Source organism: Astyanax mexicanus, chromosome 10, assembly GCF_023375975.1.
Source record: "Astyanax mexicanus isolate ESR-SI-001 chromosome 10, AstMex3_surface, whole genome shotgun sequence".
Classification (NCBI taxonomy): domain Eukaryota; kingdom Metazoa; phylum Chordata; class Actinopteri; order Characiformes; family Acestrorhamphidae; genus Astyanax; species Astyanax mexicanus.
In genome coordinates this window covers 18,601,391-18,622,643 of record NC_064417.1, presented here as the reverse complement: position 1 = coordinate 18,622,643, position 21,253 = coordinate 18,601,391, and the positions used below count along the sequence as shown (strand labels likewise).

The 21,253-nt window shown below is 37.3% G+C and overlaps 1 protein-coding gene across 8 annotated transcripts in view; it reads right to left on the bottom strand.

The window, feature by feature from the left end:
* limch1b (LIM and calponin homology domains 1b) overlaps positions 1–21,253 on the bottom strand; it is a 187,168-nt gene that overhangs the window by 57,399 nt on the left and 108,516 nt on the right. For all 8 annotated transcript variants that reach the window (XM_049484417.1, XM_022683579.2, XM_049484418.1 and 5 more), the window contains exons 5-7: positions 17,841–17,871; positions 10,611–10,721; positions 2,158–2,356 (exon numbers count right to left, since the gene is read on the bottom strand). In XM_049484417.1, the coding sequence (XP_049340374.1) occupies positions 2,158–2,356; positions 10,611–10,721; positions 17,841–17,871 (341 nt within the window). The remainder of the gene's footprint in view (positions 1–2,157; positions 2,357–10,610; positions 10,722–17,840; positions 17,872–21,253) is intronic.

The following is a 21,253-nucleotide window of genomic DNA, read 5'->3' as shown; positions in this document are numbered from 1 at the left end:
AGAGTGATTTATGGCTCTTCTTCTCTCCGCTGAAAACAGAAAGCAAAATCTAATTCTCATTTTTCCAGGAGGCCAGCGACTCCAAGGAATATTAGAGTGACGGCAGTTTGGAGTTGGAGTTGGACTAGTGCTGTGTGTGTTAAGATTTGCCTCATTGGCTTTAACTGTTCTGACTCAGCAATTAAATTCTCAGCTTCATTCAGCCCATGGGCATAGTAGAGCCACATTACTGTGGGCCTTTAAAATCATTAATGGGGTGAGAGAGTAAAAGTGTGTGTTTTTGTAGTTTGTGCAGATTAGGAGACCCTATCACATGCAGTTTGACTTCCCTTCCATTACTAAACAAGCCAGACACAAGTATTAACAGAGCAATCAACCCACAGCTACATCAACTACCAATCTTTCAATAACATCCTTTATATCCTCTTTCTCTGCCCTTTTTCTTTCTCTCTTTGATTTATATTCTTATGAAAAGAGAAGCCTGTAACCCATGGCAACAGGCTTCTGATCAACAGAAACATTTGGTCTGGGTTGAGCTCACAGCAGAAACCGCAGCACAGATATCAATACCAGATACCACATGCCTGCCTATACTGTACAATGTCACATGTGTACAAAATCTAAATGAGACTAAACTCATACACTGTGTTTTTTCTGTGGAGCTCACTGACTATACTCTAATGACTGTGGCTTTATATGGACTGCATCAGAACTGCTTTATGACAAATAAATGAATATATCTAAACTATAAAATAACTGACACTTTTCTATTAATATATGAAAATACATGAACATATATATTTGTGTATAAATGTCCTATAACTTTCATGCTATGACCTATTGACCTGCTTTGTAAATAAAAAAGTTCATTTGTTAGGTTCAGTTACAGTTATTTTACCTAAAAATAAGTGAAAAAATAATACAATAATTGTCCTGATGCAATTTATTTAGCACCAATATTTAGTATTACAGTGGATCAGTATAGCCCTTATGTAGAAACATGTGCACATATTTTTCCGAAAGCCTCTAAGCACAAATAAAATAACTGTTAAGTGGTGATCTAAGAATATCATGAAACACGTCCTTTAACATAGTTTATGTTAATACTGCAAGGGCTTGAGAAACTGGGACTGGTTCTATGGGCTGCTATGTACCCTGATCACCCTAACTTTTATTATTTACTCAATTGTTGTGTTTTTAAGAATTAACCGTTACTACAGACAAATTCAGACATGATTCTTTCTACTCATGGTACCCAATAAAGTGGCCTTGTTTCTGTATATTTAGTTGAGTAAATTAAGTTATATCATTGTGTATATTGTATACTTCTGTACAACATCCTTAAATGTGCAGTGCAAACTATTACACTATATGTTTGCTACATATTAACACATTTTAATGAATGTTTCAAAATTATCATATATTTGTCATAAAGTGTTACTGTACTCTTAATGAACATGCTATGCATGCTTGATTAAAAGCATTTTTTTTCCTAAAAAGGGACAGGAATTTTACAGTGTGTACTCCACGAGACAAATTACACACTGATTTGAGATTAGCTTAACGTTTGGCTCAGAGGGAGAATAAATGTTATTGGGTCAGAACCCACCCAGTCTCAGCTCCAGTTGCTGCAACTCCTCAGTGAGTTCTGGAAATGAGCCACTTTAAACTGGAACATGATCCAATCAGTGCTGTGCAACTGAAGCAGCAAGAAAACACTGGAGTTGCAGCACTGAATCATGTAACATTAGTTAATAGGTTTTGGGTCACCCTGTGTAGACACATGACTTAAACAATGTCCTCACTTTAAGGACAGTGCTTATCCAAGCTAATGGGCAGCTGTTATTGTAGCTATGTATTTTTTTGTTGCACTCCCTTATCTATCAAGAGTTTCACTAGTAAGAAAGATAACAAGACAGGAGATTTAATATTGTCTGAGGTGAACAGTGGACACTGTAGGGAGGTATAAGAATGCCCGGTGTCCAGTGAAGCATGAAGCAAATATAAAAAAATGTAAACTAATGGGCTTATTCATTCAGTCAGCCCTTCAGTACTGTACTCATGTGCCAAAGAGCCAAAACAAAGATGCTGTGTTTTATCTAGGCTAGACTATGTGTGTGTGTGTGTGTGTGTGTGTGTGAGAGAGTCGGAGCTCACCATCGCTGGAGCCGCGGGCGAGCAGGCCGTCGGGAGAGGGGGTGTGGCGTGAGCGTGAGCCGATGGAGTCCAGGCTGTCGAAGGAGTCGTCCCGCGCGTGCCTCGGCGGCGACAAAGACTCGCTGCGCTCAGACTCCCAGCAGTCAATGTAACCACTGTCCCTGATACTGCGCTTAGGACTGTCCCAGTCCTCCCCCTCCTAAAAAAAAAAAACACACACATACTATTATTATTATTATTATTATTATAACAACATTATTATTATTCATGTTTTGGTATTTATTGGTTTTACACTCATTAATTTATTTATCTTTTCATCTGTTTCATTCTAAACAGGGTCAAGGTGAACAAAAGAAAGGAATTTCCACAGTACAGGGTGCTAAGACTCAAGTCAAGGGGCTTTTATTACACTAAGTACAGGTACACAGTGCAAGAAAACGATGCTCCTCCTGAACCATGGTGCAACATTGAACAATAATACAAGACAACACAAAGTGCAAATGTGCAAAGACTGTGCAAAATAGAACTATGACACTACACTAAATACAATAAATACAGCAGACATGAGACAATTTAACAGACAGGAAAATGCACTACTGATCCGGTACAATTAAATGTGCATGGTGAGGATTAGATCACAGCAGTGATCTAAATATGCAGCAAATGTTGCTGATAGGGACAGAGAGAGTTCAGTCTCGTTGAGTGTTTGAGTGTGTGTAAAAAGTGGTGGGTGGGTTCAGTACAGTTTTTGAGTGTGTGTGAAGAGTGGTGGGGGGTTCAGGTTAGTTCTGTGTGAGTGTGTTGGGTGTGTGGTGGTGGGGGGATTCAGCTTTGTCTCTGTGTGTTGAGGAGTCTGACTGCCTGGTGGAAGAAGTTGTTGCAGAGTCTGGTGGTGGAGGCTTTGATGCATCAGTACCTTCTGCTGGACGGCATCAGAGCAAAGAGTCCGTGTGAGGGATGGGTGGGGTCGTCCACAATGCAACATTTACGCAATTTAAATATTAAGTCCCTCTAGTCAATTCAATTTAAATATTTATATATATATATATATATATTAATTTAAATATGTTAGAAATACTTTTAATATGAACAACCAGGTTAAGCATCAAATACATCAAATTATTGATAAATAGCTAAATTTAAGATAATAAAACACTTTTACTCATACATTATGTTCAAAAGTATTCAGACACCCACAGCTGAGGAGTATTGGAACTAGGCCATCTGGAGAGTTGGAGCTTTTCTGATGCTTGCATGGTAAAATGCAATCATATACTGGCAATATTCAGTGTAGACCATTTGTAGAGGAGAGAATGCTCTTACTGCAGCAGAGGGTCAGGAAAAATACAATATGAATTCTCTCTGACATTTTTAAGTTTTAACTCCAGTAGTGAAATGCACTGTCAGTCAGCACATGTACTATTTCATGTGGTTTTATTTCGTAACTGGATTAAATAACTCATATCTGGGCAGAAGTGACCCCTGTTATAACCATCCTGGGAGCCCATCAAGTTGTTTCACAATCACTCCACCACTCCCTCTACATATTTTCCTTCTTTTCCTTCTATTACTGTCACGCCTGGCCCTGTTTCCTGTCTGTCCTCGTGCCTGTGTTTTCCCACGTTACCCGTGCCCCTGTGTTCTGTCAGTGTTTTTCCACTCACCTGTGTCCATTTGTAGCTCCGCCCCTCATTAGTCTGTCCCCAGGTGTTACCTGTTCTCCTTCCCGCCTTGTGTGTATATTTAAGCATCTCAGTCATTAGTGTTTCTGTCGGTTCTTGTGCGTTTATACGTCTGTCACGGCTGTGTTAAATCCCGTCTGTCAATTAGTCTCCTGTTTCTCCTGTTTCTGTTTGTTTTATGTTTTGTTTTCTGTTCTTTAATAAATGATACTTGCGTTAGCGTCCGCTCTCCTCGTCCAGTCCTTCACACAGCGTTACAATTACTCTCTCCTCCCATCGTTACGGTTCAGTTCTTGGTCTTCTCTGCTGTTCTCACTTTTATTACAAGTCATATACCTCGTTCTTAAATTAAGGTCCTAGTAAAAACATACTATTTCCGTATGGTTTAGCTTAGTCTTATGGCTTATCTGTTATGTTGCACAAAAACAACTGCTAAATAAATTTGGACACCCCTGATCATTTTCATGATTTTCCTTTATAAATCATTGGTTGTTCGGATTAGCAATTTCAGTTTAATATATCATATAACACACAAACACAATGATATTTAGTAAGTGAAATTAAGTTTATAGGATTTACAGAAAGTTTGTAATAACACCTTACACAAAATTAGGCAGGTGCATAAATTTGAGCACCCTTGTCATTTTACTGATTTGAATACCTTTCGCACTTATTATTGGAACACACAATTTGCTTGGTAAGCTCTCTGACTCTTGACCCTTGACCTACATACACAGGTGAATCAAATTATGAGAAAGGGTTAAGGTGAACATTTGCAGGTTTTTCTCCTCTTTGCATCATCTCTGAAGAGTGGTGACATGGGAGCCTTAAAATATCTCTCATACTGGAAAAAGAACACAGCATTCCAAGATAAACACTTGCTCCCCACAGAAAAATCTGGTGGTGGTTCCATCATGCTGTGGAGCTGTGTGTTCAGTGCAGGTACTGGGAATCTTGTTAAAGTTGAGGGTCTCATTGATTTTAGTCAATATCAGCAGATTTTTGAGAACAATGTTCAAGAATCAGTGAGAAAGTTGAAGTTGAGCCGGGGCTGAAAACTTCAACAAGACAACGATCCTAAACACTAAACACTTCTCTAAATCTACCAAAGCATTCATGCAACTTGAGATGTTCTGTAACAAGAAGCCAGACTCTCATTGGAAGCAATAGGAAGTGTTTAGAGGCTGTTATTTCTGTAAAAGGAGGATCTACTAAATATTGATGTTATTTTTTTTAACAATAAATAATTTATAAAGGAAAATCATAAAAATATTCAGGGGTGCCCAAACTTTTTATATAACTGTAACTAACCAAACACTACATTTCTAAATCATCACACTCACCTTTAACAGTAGTAAGATGTTAAACAATCTCAACTAAACATAATATAACATTAAGTAAACTAAAATAGACTTGCCAGGTAATTTCTCACACTTTAGGACATCTTGTTTTTCAGAAATACACAAAATGCACAGTGCATAATACAAAACAGCACAAAACAGAACCTCAATTCTGTCTGAGTTAAGCTTTTAGGTCTAGCCAAACATGAAAAAATAATCAAAATGTGAGAAAAAACACTTGACTACCCGGTAGCTAAGTAACACTAACTAGCTAGTGACCTAGCTAGGTTAGCTTGGTTAACAGCTAACTAACTAGCTAGGCTAACTTAGTTAATTAGTTAGCTAGGTTAGTGAAGTAGGTTAGTTAAGTAACTAGATTAGATTATTTTAGTGAACTTAGTAAATGCCAATTAATCTAAAATATAATTTGTTGGCAATAATGAAGTACAAATGTTTTATTTTTTAACGGCACCTGTTTTATAGAATTACTCAATAAAACAAATCATGAGTTTAAGTATAGCAAACATGATGCTTCTATTGAATAAGAGAATAATCCCTAGTGATGGCACATCCATCTATTGTTGGGTGTCCTACAGAAAGTATAACTAGCCATGCTTTTGCTATGTGGGATGAATTCCTCTCTCTTGCACTCCATCACTCCATCTCGCGATGCTAGCCGGACATTTTTCTATGGTGCAGTCTCTCAGTAATCTCTCGCTGTCTGGTAGACTATGTATAGGAGGATATGAAGGCCCTGTTGGCTGACCCTCGTGCTGGAGGTCTGGCAGCACAATAGCTCTCTTTCACTACTCTCACTGCAAGGGACATTCCTCTCTCTGCCCGTATCTGCTCTCCTATAATACACACACACACACACACTCACGGATACCCGACACGGACCCCCGGCAGAAAGCACACTACCTGTCCAATTGTGTGAATAATCTAATAAGTGAGAAAATAAACAAGCTGCTCTGATCTGACAGAGCCTGGCCGAGAGCTCTGATTGGTGAAATTACAGAAAGCGAGGAGTCAGCCGTTTTGTTTTTCCCCCCCAACAGGCTTCTGCTGTGTCACCAAAACAAGCCGGCCTTTCATTAGCCCTGTAGCACAGGGGCGATCGACACTGGCTGGGAGAATGGAGAGGCTGTTTAGGGCGATCCACACAGATGTAGAATCACTTCTCAGAGAGAGAGAGAGACAGACAGACTGACAGAGAGAAAGACGTGAACAGACATGTGACAAGACATAAATCATAGCCTAGTGATATCATGCATTTTGTGGTTGCCAAATGGCTGCCAAATGCAGTCTGTGTGTGTGCATGTGTGTGTGTGTGTGTGTGCATGTCTATGAATGCCAGCAGCAGTAAAAATCAGGCAGAAAAATCAGCACGGCTCTGTGGATCTCAGCATGGATGTTGATAAGCATATATTTCTGCTGTCCATCAAAATCAGGAGACATTTAGCTTTACACTCGTCTTTATTGTCAGTTTGGAACATCTTAACATATTCAATACTTGGGGTGTAAGAAAATATGCATATATTGAACTGAAGTATTGCAACAATTTGTACTGTATTAATTTTAAAAATTACAGTATCAATTTTTAATTATTAGTTTACATGCAAATATTGACGTCAGACAGTGGTCTGTTTTGTATTGTGACCTCTTCAGATGCCCTTTTCTGATTGAATAAAAAAAAATATTTTACTCAGAACTTTTTTTTTTATTATTATTTGAATAAAACAATTAAATCCCTGTGTGTATTTAACTCCCTATTTACAGTACAGCAATATATTGGTTACATATTGAACCGTTGAACCATGTACCAAATAAGCCCCAATACTGAAAAATCTTGTGGCTCTGCTAACTGACTACCCAACATTAGTTTGTTGCAACGTCAACTATTCGAGTTTTGCGCATATTTAAAAATCTGTTAAGGGCCCAATATGAACCCAAAAGCACCTGTGGAGATATGTGTCACAGACCCTTCAAAAACTGTTTAAAGTTCCTTTCAGCTCTTTATTCATCATTTTAACTCATGAAGTTCCTAAGTGACATATACTTAACCTCCTGTGAGCATCATAGGATGGTGTGTGAATGTGGGTTCTTTCATCTGACCTTATTTACAGAATGTAGGTGTGCTGGGCTTAGGGCTTCAGACCAAACTAGTTCATTTACAAATTGTACTTTTATTTCTGCAGGTCTTTTTTAACAATGTAAATGCTTTAATTAAATGTTTTACAGTCCATATAAGAAGTTCTGACATGATATTCAGAGTATGATATTAAAATGCCAGTGAAACTGTTGTTGTCATTTATGTTACATAAATATTTGCCCACAATAAGATAAAAAGTGATAATGAAAGAGCTGCTTACTGAAATGGGTCTGGGCTCGTAGGGTTAAAAAACCCTTAACAGGCTAGCATTTTTGTAAATTTTTTGCCTGATATTACACACTTAAATCTTGAAGAACTCTATTCAAGCATTACATAAAAAGGATTTATGTTTGATAATACTTTCATGTTTCTACAAATTCTAATGATAATTGTAATAGAACCTATTTTTAAAATGTAAGTAAATCTGCCACATTAAAAATATAATGAATAACAATCATAAAAATTGGCTTTTTTCCTGAACTTCATTTTAAAATAAATATTCTGAACAGTTCATATCCTCCAAACTTTTAATTTTGTTATGTTTGTCTAGTTTTTCGTCTATTTTCAAACCTGCAGAATTTGGGTTGATTCCTGTTACTGATCTGGAATTATTAAGTGGAGTAGAGAGAGAACAGGCAGCTTCTGTGTTCTGTAGGAGATTTCAGAGTGTAAATAAGTTATTTTACTGCAGAGAATAAGGGTTTTTATCACCTGTAGCCAGTATATGGGACAAGGCATTTTAACCTGATGCTACTTTAATAAGGCTGATTCCTGAATGCATTCAAAATCTTCAACACCCCAGTTTGGGATTGGAATCAGATTTATTTAAATGATCTAAGCAGGATTAAAGCGAAGTATAATATTTTCTGGACTAGAAGAATTAATTAGCACTGTACTTACATTGTTTAGCTATGTTAGCCTGATGCTATCTTAAGTAGAACAGTAAAATCTGCTGAAGCTGAACATACTAGTGCATGGTTGTGCTGATCAAGTTGTGCTGGTTGGTTAGCTTGGTGATGTTGGTCATGCTAGTAGAACATCTCCATTTTGAGTGAGTTAAAGGACATACAGCATTTGGGTGTGTGTTTAAAAAGATGACATAAGTGACAGTTTAAGACCCTGATTACATAGTATACAGTTTGTTAGCAAAGGTAAACAAAGCTTAGCATGTCCGGTTATAAAATAAATATGCAAACTAATGATACAAAACACATATTAGGATCTTCGGATATGACCTGAAACGGGGGTCAGTAAACAAGCATGTTCAATGGACTTTTTACTCTAGCTTTACAGACCAAAGCATTGCCACTGGGTTTGTGAGTGTGAGTGCGTGTGTGTCTGCTCCACCATCATCCTCTAAACGGTTCAGCAAAGTGTGCATGAGCTCATCTCTGGAGAGCGAGAGCCACTCGCTTCCACTAATGACTCCAACATTGCAGCAAATGGGGGGGCCACGCTTTCACAAATCACAAGAGACCACTCGGCCTAAGCTTCAGTGTCCTGCCTCTGACTCAACCTTACACAGCTCCTCCATGACCACAAGTTCCCATGTGTCCATTCTCAGAAAATCAGCAACTCTCAGCTCTATAAAAATCCATTCTAAGAAATGATAAAATGACTTGGAGCGAAGTGGTGATAATACCCAATAAATGAAAGTCTGTTTTCCAGATGACAAATTAATGCTTCTTATTTCTCTGTCAGACATCAGAAGGACTATAAATGAACCCTCTGAACTCTAGAACTAATTATCTAGTTATTAAAAGCCAAAACATTAAAATAAGATAAGATAAGATAAGATAAGATAAAATAACCCTTATTAATCCCACAATGGGGAAATTTACAATGTTACAGCAGTACAAAGAAAATGTAAACAAATAATGATAAATCTATTTATACAAAAAGAAAACAATTACGTACAGGGAATATATAAAAGATACTTAAAAATATATACATCTAGGGCATAGAGATATGATTTAAGCTAATCTGATAAATGTCCTGCCGGTTTGCCAAACTCTACAAGTCATATGAAGGTGGTATCTGTGGTATCACCTTCAGAGGACATTACAGCAGATCCTTTAATGCTGTGTTCCACTTACGTTGGAAGGTATTTAAAGATTTGAGTCTACCACAACTGGTCTGACAATAATAAACTAGTGTTTTATATAGAATCCAACCAAAGTAGCAGTAGCAGTGTTGTATGGTTCAGACAAGCAGCTTTTTTATTTTCTCATCTGAGCACTGACTTTATTACTGCACTTCACCTGTCAGACCTCTTATTCTTCTCTTCGCTACTGAAACCAAGGTCAGTGTTAATCTGAGCTAAAGGTGTTGCCACATAAGTCAGCCAGACCTCTTCCAGCACCAGCTTTCTCCAGTTTCAAAGTGTAGGAAACAGTACTGTGTGTTGTGTAAATTCTGCAGTAGAAAGTGCAGTAACACAATCTGTTCCAGCACTGCTTTACTACAGACAAAAGCTTTGTTAATTGACATGTTTTAAAAACCTTTTCCAAAGTTCAGTTTATTTCCATTGCTACTTACCAGCTGTAAGCTCTTAACCAATTAGTTGTTTGCTAAAAAATCACACTCTCCTTTTTTAAAAAATATATTCTTTTTGTGTTTTTTACAATATACTTTTACTTTTACAAAAAAAATATCTTTTTTTTAAGGCCATGTCAGTTTACTGCAAGATTTCCTACACTCGATTTTGTACCATTTCTGGTTTTTGACAGGACCTGAAGAGCGTAAATGGCCAAAATAAAGGGGGTGCATTAAAATAGGACCGTTTTAAAAGTTTTGATCAGTAGTGTATGTCCCACTTTCTGTGCCCCAGGTTATTACTGTTACCACTGTTAGCAATGCAAGCTGACAACAATGCTCTACATGGTGTTTTGCACATCCAAAACCATGATACACAGTGTCCACAGACAGAAGTTGGGCAGTACTGTGTGTATGACTGATTTAATGACATTCAAAAATAGATAGAAGTGATAATGAACTGTATAATATGACTGATTTCAGACTTTCCTGACTTTCATACTTAGAAATTTCACTTTCTAAGCGTTTTAAGTAAAATTTAAGTGAGATTTTGACATCTGGCTTCAAAAGGAACACAGCATTACTCTTATAAGTTGTGAGGTGGAGCCAACACAGATATGACATGCCATTCCAGTAACTCCCAGAGGTAAAAATCAGCCATGTACCTAGCTGTCTCTGTGTTGTAAAAGAAAGCAGGACTCACTGGACCAGGTTATTGTTTAATATTTGTAGTAGTGGATTTACCTTTCGCATCTGTGACAGCAGCCCTTCAAACTCTCTTAGGTCCAGAGTGGGCCCGTTGTAGGTGGCACTGCTATTGGCTGCCCGGCCCAACCAATAGATGGTGATTAGAACCTGAATAGAGCACAAAGTAGATTAACATTAACAACACCATTTATTAGAACATTTCAGTTTATTAATCCAACAATAAAAAGTGTACCCATTCACACCACATAGCACTATTCCCATTCTTTTTACGGTAATGCTCATTTCTAACAGCTCATTTCTAGCTATCTATAGCACTAATAATATGCTTATTCGGGGCCTCTATGGGTAGATAAACCGGAAAAAGGGCCTAAATGGGACCCATGTGAGTTTGGGAGGGCTGTAATGATGGGACCCATTTGGAAAGCCCAACTTGGTCCCACTAACACCACATGTAAGGAAAACCCACTCAGAGAAAGTGGCCACCAAAAGCAGGTGGGCATATGTATATGTATATATGCTCCTGTGGCAGTGGTTTTCATATTTTTCACATTTCCAACTGAAATATAAGGAGGTTATTTTTGAACATTGTTCAACAGAAAAGCTGCTTGTGAGGTTGAAGGGAGCTGAATGTTACTCCTAAATATAGCTAAATTAAACCTTTTGTATTTATATTGGTTTCAGACCAACATAATATAAGTTTCATTGTGTTGAAATTGAGTTATATTGAGTTTTGACTACCTTGAAAATAACTGTCAATACTGACAATAAATTGTTTTTTTGACAGCTCTGAATGGTGCTGTGTGTTATTATTTTGCCCAATCTTATTTTAGTTATTATGTAAGAACTGAAAGAAATCTAAATCATAATCAAGAATTGCTCATATATTTAAAGAATATTCAGTTAATTTTTTTTATTGACTAGCCATACACGTAAGGTGGGCCCTGGACGGCACTGTCCTGTGAAAATTCCTTCTCATTAGCCTTCTGGCAAGTTTTATATGTAATGTGACTATTATTCTAAAGTATTTAATTTTCCTCCTGGCTAGGCCTGTCACAATTGTTACTTATCATACATTATATATAGACCTAAGTTAAGTAAATTTTCTGATCTTTATATTGTCCATGTTTCCTGGTGATTTGATATGAATAGTTCACAGATAGTTGTGATTGATTTCCATCCACCTAGACTGAAGAAAAAAATGTCCAATATGATTATTATTAAAAAGTTAATTATCCATTAAAAGGTAATCATATTATTATTTTTATTGTCATTATATCAGTGGCACATAATGGTCTTAAAACGATGAAAATATTGTTTATTTGTTAAAATAGCTTCATCATGACAGGCCTATTCCCAAACCCTATCCACACTTTGACAGTACATTTATCCTTAGCAACAGAAGCTAAACAGCATATAATATAAACACACTGTAAACCCATAAGTTGTTTGAACTCAAATAAATTAAGTCTGTTTTACATAAAATAGGATATTTATAGACATTAGTCAACTATTTTGAGTTAGTTGAACATATGTGGGCACATAAACATTCAAACTGAGATCTTTGAGCTGAATCAACTTATAATAACTGGGTTGAGTCTGTTGCCATTAACAGCTTCTTTTCCATTGGCTTCTATCACAATCTATTTGCATACTGGGTGTGTCCAACAGTTTCTGACAGACACTCACCATCAGTGTGTAGTGATTCCCCCAGGCTACCTTAGAAATAAATCCAGTTTTCCTTTAGTTGTAATAACTTGATGTTTTAATTTATACTAACTCAATTTTTCATTCCCCATTACTTGGAGTAAATTGGAGTAAACCAGCTGCCTTAAAAAGTTACGTGAACTCAACTTATCTGTTCTTACAGTATAACAAAAATTAAAAAGTTAAATCAACTTCCCCTTTAGTTGTAATAACTTGATGTTCTAAGTTATGCTAACTTAAGTTTTCATTAACCATTACTTAACTTTTTTAAGGCAACCGGTTTCCTCAATTTTTGTAAGTTTCCTCAACTTATCACGGCTTACAGTGCAGCATTATCTCAATTCAAGCTTGAACACAACTGTATATTTAGTTAAAGACTAGCTTTCGACTGTTTACCAATATGTTCACAAACATGGGTACCAAACTGAGTGCAATTAGCATCAAAAACATCTGACGTGCAACAATCCGATATGACTGCATGTCTAAAAGTTGATTCACATGGCATCTAATGATGCAATATTATCACAATATGCTTCCCATGACAGCGATTATATCACAATACGTTGATTCTGTGATACGCAATAAAATTCTCCATGATACTTCACAGTATCTGTGTTACTGAAGAGGATAAAATATAACTAACTACGCAAATACCAGAAAATACCAGAAATTTCACAGAATGTGACACCAATATTCTTCACCACAGATTTACCCTATTCATTTGATTAGTGCCACCACATGAAGTAACGTGCCTAAGTTTTATTAAAAATATTTCTATATTTGTCGCTACATATCAATACAATATGTAAACAATGTCAATATATTGACTCACCCCTTGATAAACAAGATGAATAAGATGAACTAAGCTAATGTTTCTGTTTTTGTTTCGCTGTCACCACCTCAATTCGTCACAATCACTCTTCATCCCACAACAAAGGAGGGTTTGTTCTGATGTGAAGCACAGTTTTTAGTGTTCTTGCACTTAACTCATGCACTGTAAACTCAGAAGTCTGAGTTTCCATTGACTTCTCACAATCTATTTGCATACTGAGTGTGTCCAACAGTTTTTGACTAACACTCGCCATCAGTGTGCAGTGATTCCCCCTGGGCTACCTTAGAAATAAATCAAGTTCCCCTTTAGTTGTATTAACTTGATGTTCTAAGTTATGCTAACTTAATTTTTAATCCCCATTACTTTTTACTTTTTACACATAACTTTTTTAAGGCAACCGGTTTCCTGATTTTTTAAGTAAATTTATCTGGGCTTACTGTGTGCACACATACTGTACACACACACACACACACACACACACACACACACAGAGTAAGCACACACTGTCTGGGTGCTGTCATATACAATACGGTATATCTGCAGTATCTCTGTGTAAGCTTGGGGGGTGGGAGGTCTTTGTTCAAACAAGACAAGGCCTTTCATAGAGCAGCATCATAAATAAATAAATAAGGATAAAGACCAGAGGGCTGCTGTCCACTACAGGTCAGACAGTCAGAATATAATGAAAAATATACACAGATAAAGCATAACATTATGACCACCTCCTTCTTTCTACACACATTGTCCACATTTTCCAGCTTCACTGAGTTTACAGGAGAACTTTGTAGTTCTAAAATTAAATTACAGGCTGTAGTCCTGTATCTGTTTCCCTACACACTTTATTATCTTTATTTCACCCAGTTCTTCTGTGGTCAGGACCCACAGGGCCAGCATAGAGCAGCTATTATTTTGAGTGGTGGATCATTGTTTCTCAGCATTGCAGTTTCTGTACTGGCATGGTGGTGGTGGTGTGTTGCTAGTGTGTGTTGTGCTGGCATGATTTTTTTTATTTTGTATAGTTGCCACGTTGACAATGATGACATTCGTCACATGACTTGGAATACTGCTTTAAATTAACATCTGTTCTGATTACATATGATTACATCTCACTTACATCTGACATTCAAACTCAATTTCTTCACAACACCACACATTTTATAGTATTTTTTAGGGAAATATAACCATGACAACTAAGAGAGGGACAATACATCAGAAATGCAATATATCGCATTGTATCGTATGGCATCATATTGTATTAATACATGGAATCGAATATGGATATTGTTTATTGAAACAGGCGCTCTAAACTTCCTAAGACTCTCCGCTCAATTAGACTTACTAAAATTGCTGCTTCATTGCCCCACATGATGGTACTGATCAAATGAATAGGGTGTATTTATTGAGGTAAGGAATATTGGTTGTTAAATTCTGTGAAACTGACACCAATAAATCCTTATTTCCTGGTATTTGCTTATTAGGCGGTATTTTATTCTCTTCAGTAACACAGATGCTGTGACGTCTCATAGAGAATTGTCTTAGAATCGCAGAATAGCAGCATTGTGATATTGTTTTTGTGGGCAACATATCGTGATAATTGTGATTCCTATTAGGGATGCACCAATGGAATTCTGGGCAGACGATATCCTATATTACACGTTTATAACTTACAGAGAGACTAGACACACTGGTATAGCTTAATACCTAGAAAAATAAAATAAAAATAGCTTTTAAAAAAGTGTGACCAGTGTTGGCCACTTGTTGTAGTATTTGGCCAGCATCTCTTGGTCCTTTTCGGACATACAATATTGGTTATATTGTTGGAGTTTTTAATCATTTTGAAATATTGGCCATATTGTCTGATGTTGTTTTTTTTTTATTATCGTCCGATGCCAATGTAATATTAATGGCACCACTTCATTGTTGTGTGTACATTGTATGGCAAGCAAGAATGAAACAAATGAGATGGTAAATCATATTTCTGGATGTGTTAAAGATGTTTAGAACTAGATACGTAATCATTTATTGGCTTTGGCAATATTCTGTCTTTTTCACCATTTCCTACAGTAAAAAAAATTGGTACTTTTTCAATTCATGTTTTTAAAGTGCATTTTCAAAATTTTGCTTAAACTTGGTGTATGGGAAGTTCTTTTATGTAAAACCCCTTTTTTTCTACACTCAGAACTCAGAAAGACTTAAAGTCATTCTGGAAAAGTAAGAATACTAAAGAACTCTGTGGCTTTTTGATAAAGCATGAAATCAGTTCTTAGGCCTGTTCAAGCAGGAAGGGTAGATGGTGTTGGTGAGCTCCACTTCTCAGTAAACTGACAGCTTCCTAAGCGACCCCACCTTTAATAAACGTCATTAGTTCTAGATGCTGTTCTTTCAGGATGTCCCTCAGGTAAATCTGTCCCAGTTAACAAGACTCGTCACACCGGTCTCTAACAGTGAACTCTTTCAGTAAACTGACTGACGTTACAGAAGACTGACAGGAGTTTATATATGTAATGCACTGTCAGTCTACTCTCGTCTACACAGATACTGCAGCCCTTTCATACTCTCAACAACAAGCAGCTGCAGGGAATGATGTTTTTAAACCTGAGATATGAATCTATTCCATCATGGCAGGATTCATGTTTACACAGCAAGCAGGAATGTGTGTGTGTGTATGTGTGTGTGTGTGTAAGCATGCTTGCTGTGGGGGAATTATATTTGTTTGTGGTTTGTGCGCTTTCGATCAGCACTGTTTGCCAATTTAATACAACACAATACAATAATATATAACCAATATTTGTCCAAATGTTTGTGTTTTAATGAATGTTTTCTGCTATTTCAAGTTGCACCCATTGCTCACACAGATGTGCACATGCACACAGCTTGTCCTTGTAAAAAAGTGTTTTTTTTTAAAGCATGGGACCCTGTAAGCCCCAGTATTGAGCTGTGAAGCAGTGGAACTGTGTTCTGTGGAATGATGGTACTTTTAGGATATGTTGGGGATGTGGGAAAAGAAACATCCAACAGCCTGACCTCATCAACTACACTCTTTTTACTGAATGCAAGCAAATCATCACAGCAATGCTGTGTTAATAAGTCAAGGTATTAATTTATCAGAATATCTTAATTTTATTTGTCATTTTTCTTAGCTTTTTTTTTCAGAAATTTGTAAATATTGGTATTTAATTCCAGATTTAAACGAAAAAAAAAACAAAAAAACAAAAAAAAACATTTTTTTAATCCAGCCCCAGATAGACTTCTGGACCCACTAGTGGTAAGAGTGTCTGGCTTGAATTAGTTCTTTAGTTAGGCTGTTATATTTCGATCTGCTGGAGTCAATAGCCACACTCTGATAATGTTGCATATTTTCAGTTCTCCATAAATCCAGTCAAAACTCCATCTTTCTGCCTTTCTGAGTTACTGACTGCCCAAATGTTCGGTCAGCCTGATGGAAGTCTTTGAAAGACAGTCTCACACGGCCCAGTTTATGCCACTACTGATTACATAGAAGTTTATATGAACTCTAACTGCTATTTTCTACCTGCTTTCATTGCTGGTGTGGCTTTTCATGTGAATATATTAGACACACCTGGATATATGATGACTTTTTAACATTCATTTATGACCAGAAGTCCCTCCTTATATAGAGTGAAGGAAACAGTTATTAGATCCCTTGCTGATTTTGTTAGTTTGCCCACTGACAGAGACATGAACAGACTATAATTTTAATGGTGGGTTAATTTTAAGAGTAAGCGGAAGAATATCAAAAATAAAATCCAGAAAATCACATTGTATAAATTATATAAATCTATTTGCATTTAATACTTAATTTATAACTTAATACTTGGTGGCAAAACCCTTTTGGCAAGAACAGCAGTCAGACCTTTTTTGGCTGTATGTTTTGGGTCACTGTCATGCTAGAAAACCCGGCCACAACCCATTTTTAATATCATGGTGGAGGTAAGGAGGTTGTCACTCAGGATTTTACAGTACATGTCTCCATCTATTCTCCTTTTAATGCGGTGAAGTAGTCCTGTGCCCTTAGCAGAGAAACACTCGCAAAACATAATATTTTCACCTCCATGCTTAACAGTGGGGATATATATTATATTCGATTTTTTACAAAAAAATCTCCTTTTTTGGCTTAGTTTTTCTTGCTTTTCCAAATACTAAAAATACTGCAATCAGACTTACTCCCCCCAATATCATTCAGCAGCTTGCTGTTTTGTCAACACACACAAAAAAAGAAACAGATACCAGATACACACACACACATACACACACACACACACACACACACACACACTCTAATAAACACTATGACATTTCACTTCATTGCATTTATTTATTCAAATGTAGAAGGAACTTGCAGGGCTATTTAACCTGAACCATTACATTTGTATATTTATATACTATAATTTAGCAAACATGAGGACTTTTCACACAGGAGTCTGGTGTTCCAGGACACAGAATAAGGATAAGGAGCTCTCAGATATGGAAATGAAGACAGTATGATCACTGAGCAGAGAGGAAACAAGTGCACGCAATCAGCCTGCAATCAATAGCTATACACACTCTCACACACTCAGTAACGCTGAGCAGATGAGCTTAGGGCCAGGGATGTCCTGCAAAGAAACAAGGACGAGCACAAGCAAGAGGAACAGCAGAGGAAAGAATGACTTAAAATACACAAATGCGGTTATGTGAAGGTTTACACAGGGAATATTTGTTTAACTTACATTTTTCAGCTTCCTGTTGCAGTCTGAGCTCCTGAGAGAGAAAGAGAGACAGAGGGAGAGAGAGAGAAAGAGAGACAGAGAGAGAGAGAAAGAGAGAGAGAGGGAGAGAGTTATTCCTCCATCAGCGCTCATCGGTACAGCAATATGTCACAATACTGTAAGCAATACAGTATCATTTTTTTATCATTCTTTTGTGCAGACACACACATACACACTACTCTTGTGCACCACTATTCCACATGCTTCCACGTAACTCTAACTCCATAAATATAACAATACTGTTTTAGAAAACTGTGTGTAGAAATGTATTGTACAAAACTGAAAAACAACATGGAGAGACTTTTCATTACTATAAAGAGCATCAATAGCAATCAATAACAAATAGCATCTTTCAGAACTGCCAGTAAGGCAATGATCAGTGGTTGGATAGGAATAAAACACTACTCCAGTAAAAGTAGAAGTCGGTCCCTTGAGATTTCGACTTGTGTAAAAGTACAAAAATATTTGCTCTTATATGTACTTAAATATTAAAAGTAAAAGCACCATGATTTTTTGTGGTTCTAATATTTTATTATCATTTTCATACCAAGACTTATCCATTCATTATCTAATTTTAGATGAAAAGTCACTCTTGGTTCGCCAATTTGAATGACATTAAAATGTCATTGATGTCTATTACATTTCTCATAAACACAAAACTACAAGTTTAATTTTAATAAAATGCAGGTTGAAATAAGTTTTATTTATGATGTTTTATTCTATATTCTATATGTCAATATGTTGGCACAGACACTGGTGCACTTAGATCTATGAATGGAGGTGAGGTTTGTAAACAACTTTGCCCCGCAGGCGCTTCAACGCCCCGCCCTTTGGCCACTCGTGTCACAGGTTTGCTGGTTCCAGGCCAGCAAGTTTGTGAGGCCAGAACGGAACCACGGTGAAATAAGTAATGTCAGTTACTGTTAAATCAGTTAAATCAGTTAAATCAGTAATGTCTTGGTGCAATTAAAAATATATAATTAAATAAAATAAATATATATATATATATATATTGTGGCGTGAGGAGGCGGGGGAGTTGGTCCGCCCACGCCAACACGCTCAGTTCTGCCTGTCCCCAGCTGATCTGCGGTCCGGACTGATTAGCAGATCAGCTGGGACAGGCATATCAACTCAGCCTGAGCTCACTCGGGGGGAACGGCACGAGAGACTGCACTGGAGAGCTGAGAGGGCTGAGGCTGCACAGACTCTAAAAAGAGGACTAAACGAATAAACTCTAGAGCCCCACTGGGCCATGTTTATTTAAGTTTGTTTTGGGTGTGGTGGAGGGCATTTTAAAGCCGAAATAAAGGTATGTTCTGAGTTAATTCACTCCTCGTGTCTGTGTCTATCTGCGCTTCCTGCTGCCGGGTCACAGTGGTCACGCCCCCATCCCCAGGGGCGCGCCACAATATATATATATATATATTTTTTTTTTTACAGGAGGATCAAACCCACAACCACATGGAATTCTACACTTCATCACTGAGTAAAATCCCATTAATTCTGTATGTTTAGTTTCCTACAAATCCCATTTTGTCACAACCAAGTGGACACACAGGTCCAGAGAGTCCAGACTGCAAAACCAGGTGCATTTGTCCTAAACAGCCACAGCTAACCTGATCCATTCTGATCTCTATCATGCTGATAACTTAATGAAAACACAGGCACTGCTTCTCTGAGCACTAAAAAACTCGCAATACTGGACGGCACTGTTTTCTCAGCAACGTATATCTACCTTATCTAGTGGACATATTCAATTACACTGCTGAAGAGCACGGATAAGGGAGTGGATTGTCCCTGCTGATCACTTTTACACACAAAACATGACATGTGGTTCTATTGTACATATTTCAACATGTAATTACTCAGTTACAGTCTGAACCTACAAGATAGATACAAGAGTGAAAGAGTTAAGGAGTAAGAGATAACCAAGCACAACAGCAGCTTTCTGGTGTAATTATTAGATATTATTACGGTTTAATAGCTTTTAATACACATATTGGCACTTGTATACACATAATAGAATTCTGTTCAACTTCTATCTCTAGGCAAAATACTTTAGGATGCATCATTGTCTTATATATTATATTATATTATTTCTGCTTATACTGATAACCTGGGGCACATAAATGGAACATATGTTAGAGTTGCCATATAACACTGATAAATTACTGTTACAAACCAATTGCAGAAAGTATTCAGCTCACTGTTTTTTGGATTCGTTTTAAAGAAAGAGTATTCAATTATCTCAACGTTTACCTTGAACGCCTTTAACTCACATGTGACATCATTGCCAACACCAACATATCCAATTTGCAAGGTTATTGAAATGCAGTAGTGCAGAAATGTATGTTTGATCTTTCATCCTACAACATAGTGGCCAGGCAGTCATTCATAACATATGAGCGACAAGTTTTTTTTTCCGATATCGTGCAGAACTTAGTACCAGTATGATACTGGTAAGCTAGATAGTTAGCCAGCTCTTGGTCATGTGGGATGACCAGTGTGTTCAGACTGGTGATGCTGGTCAAGTTGTGGTCATGCTGATCATATTGGTCAGCCACCATAGTGATGCTGGTCATGCTTTTTGAATACTCTGGTTGTGCGGATGGTGATGGTCCAAAAACTTTAATCATAAGGCTAGTCTAACCTGTTCTGAAAGATCATGCTTCTAGACTGGTCAAGAGCTCCAGTTGGACACTTGACCAACATATAGTTCACCAGCATCACCAATATGACCAGCTTTGACCAATGTACCTAAACTAGCTAACTGCAAATGTGAACTGGATTTTTTTCAGCAGGGCTGTTACTCTCATTCACTCGTACTTTCCAGACAACATTCTGAGTAAAATAGAAAAAAATGTGTAAATTAGACCCCAGATCAGCTCTCACCTGTACAGGATTATACTGAAGTTCTTATGAACCTCTTAATCTTTTGCTTTAATCAAATCAACACACACTCAGCTTTAAGCTCTCTGTGGTTAGAACTATAATTTCAAAATTCCAAAGCGTATTAGATCACCTTTCCTGATAACATCTTTACTCCTGCCTCTCTTTTCTCTCTCTCTCTCTCTCTGTCTATTCTTCCATCCAGCTCCTTCAGGCTCTCTCTCTCTCTCTCTCTCTCTCTCTCACTCTATCACCTGTCATAAACTGCTCAGTTTCCATCAGCGCAATGAATGGCTGCATACTTTCTCTGTGTGCTCACTTCATGGAGCGAGCCACGCTCCAGCTCTCGCACTCGCACACGGCTGGAAAGAGTGATGCCCAGGGAGAGATACAAAGAGGACAGGATGACAGGAGGAAAGACGAGTGCAGGCCAGCACAGGTAAAACTGACAATGGAAAAAGAAACAGCTCAACTGAGAAAGCTTT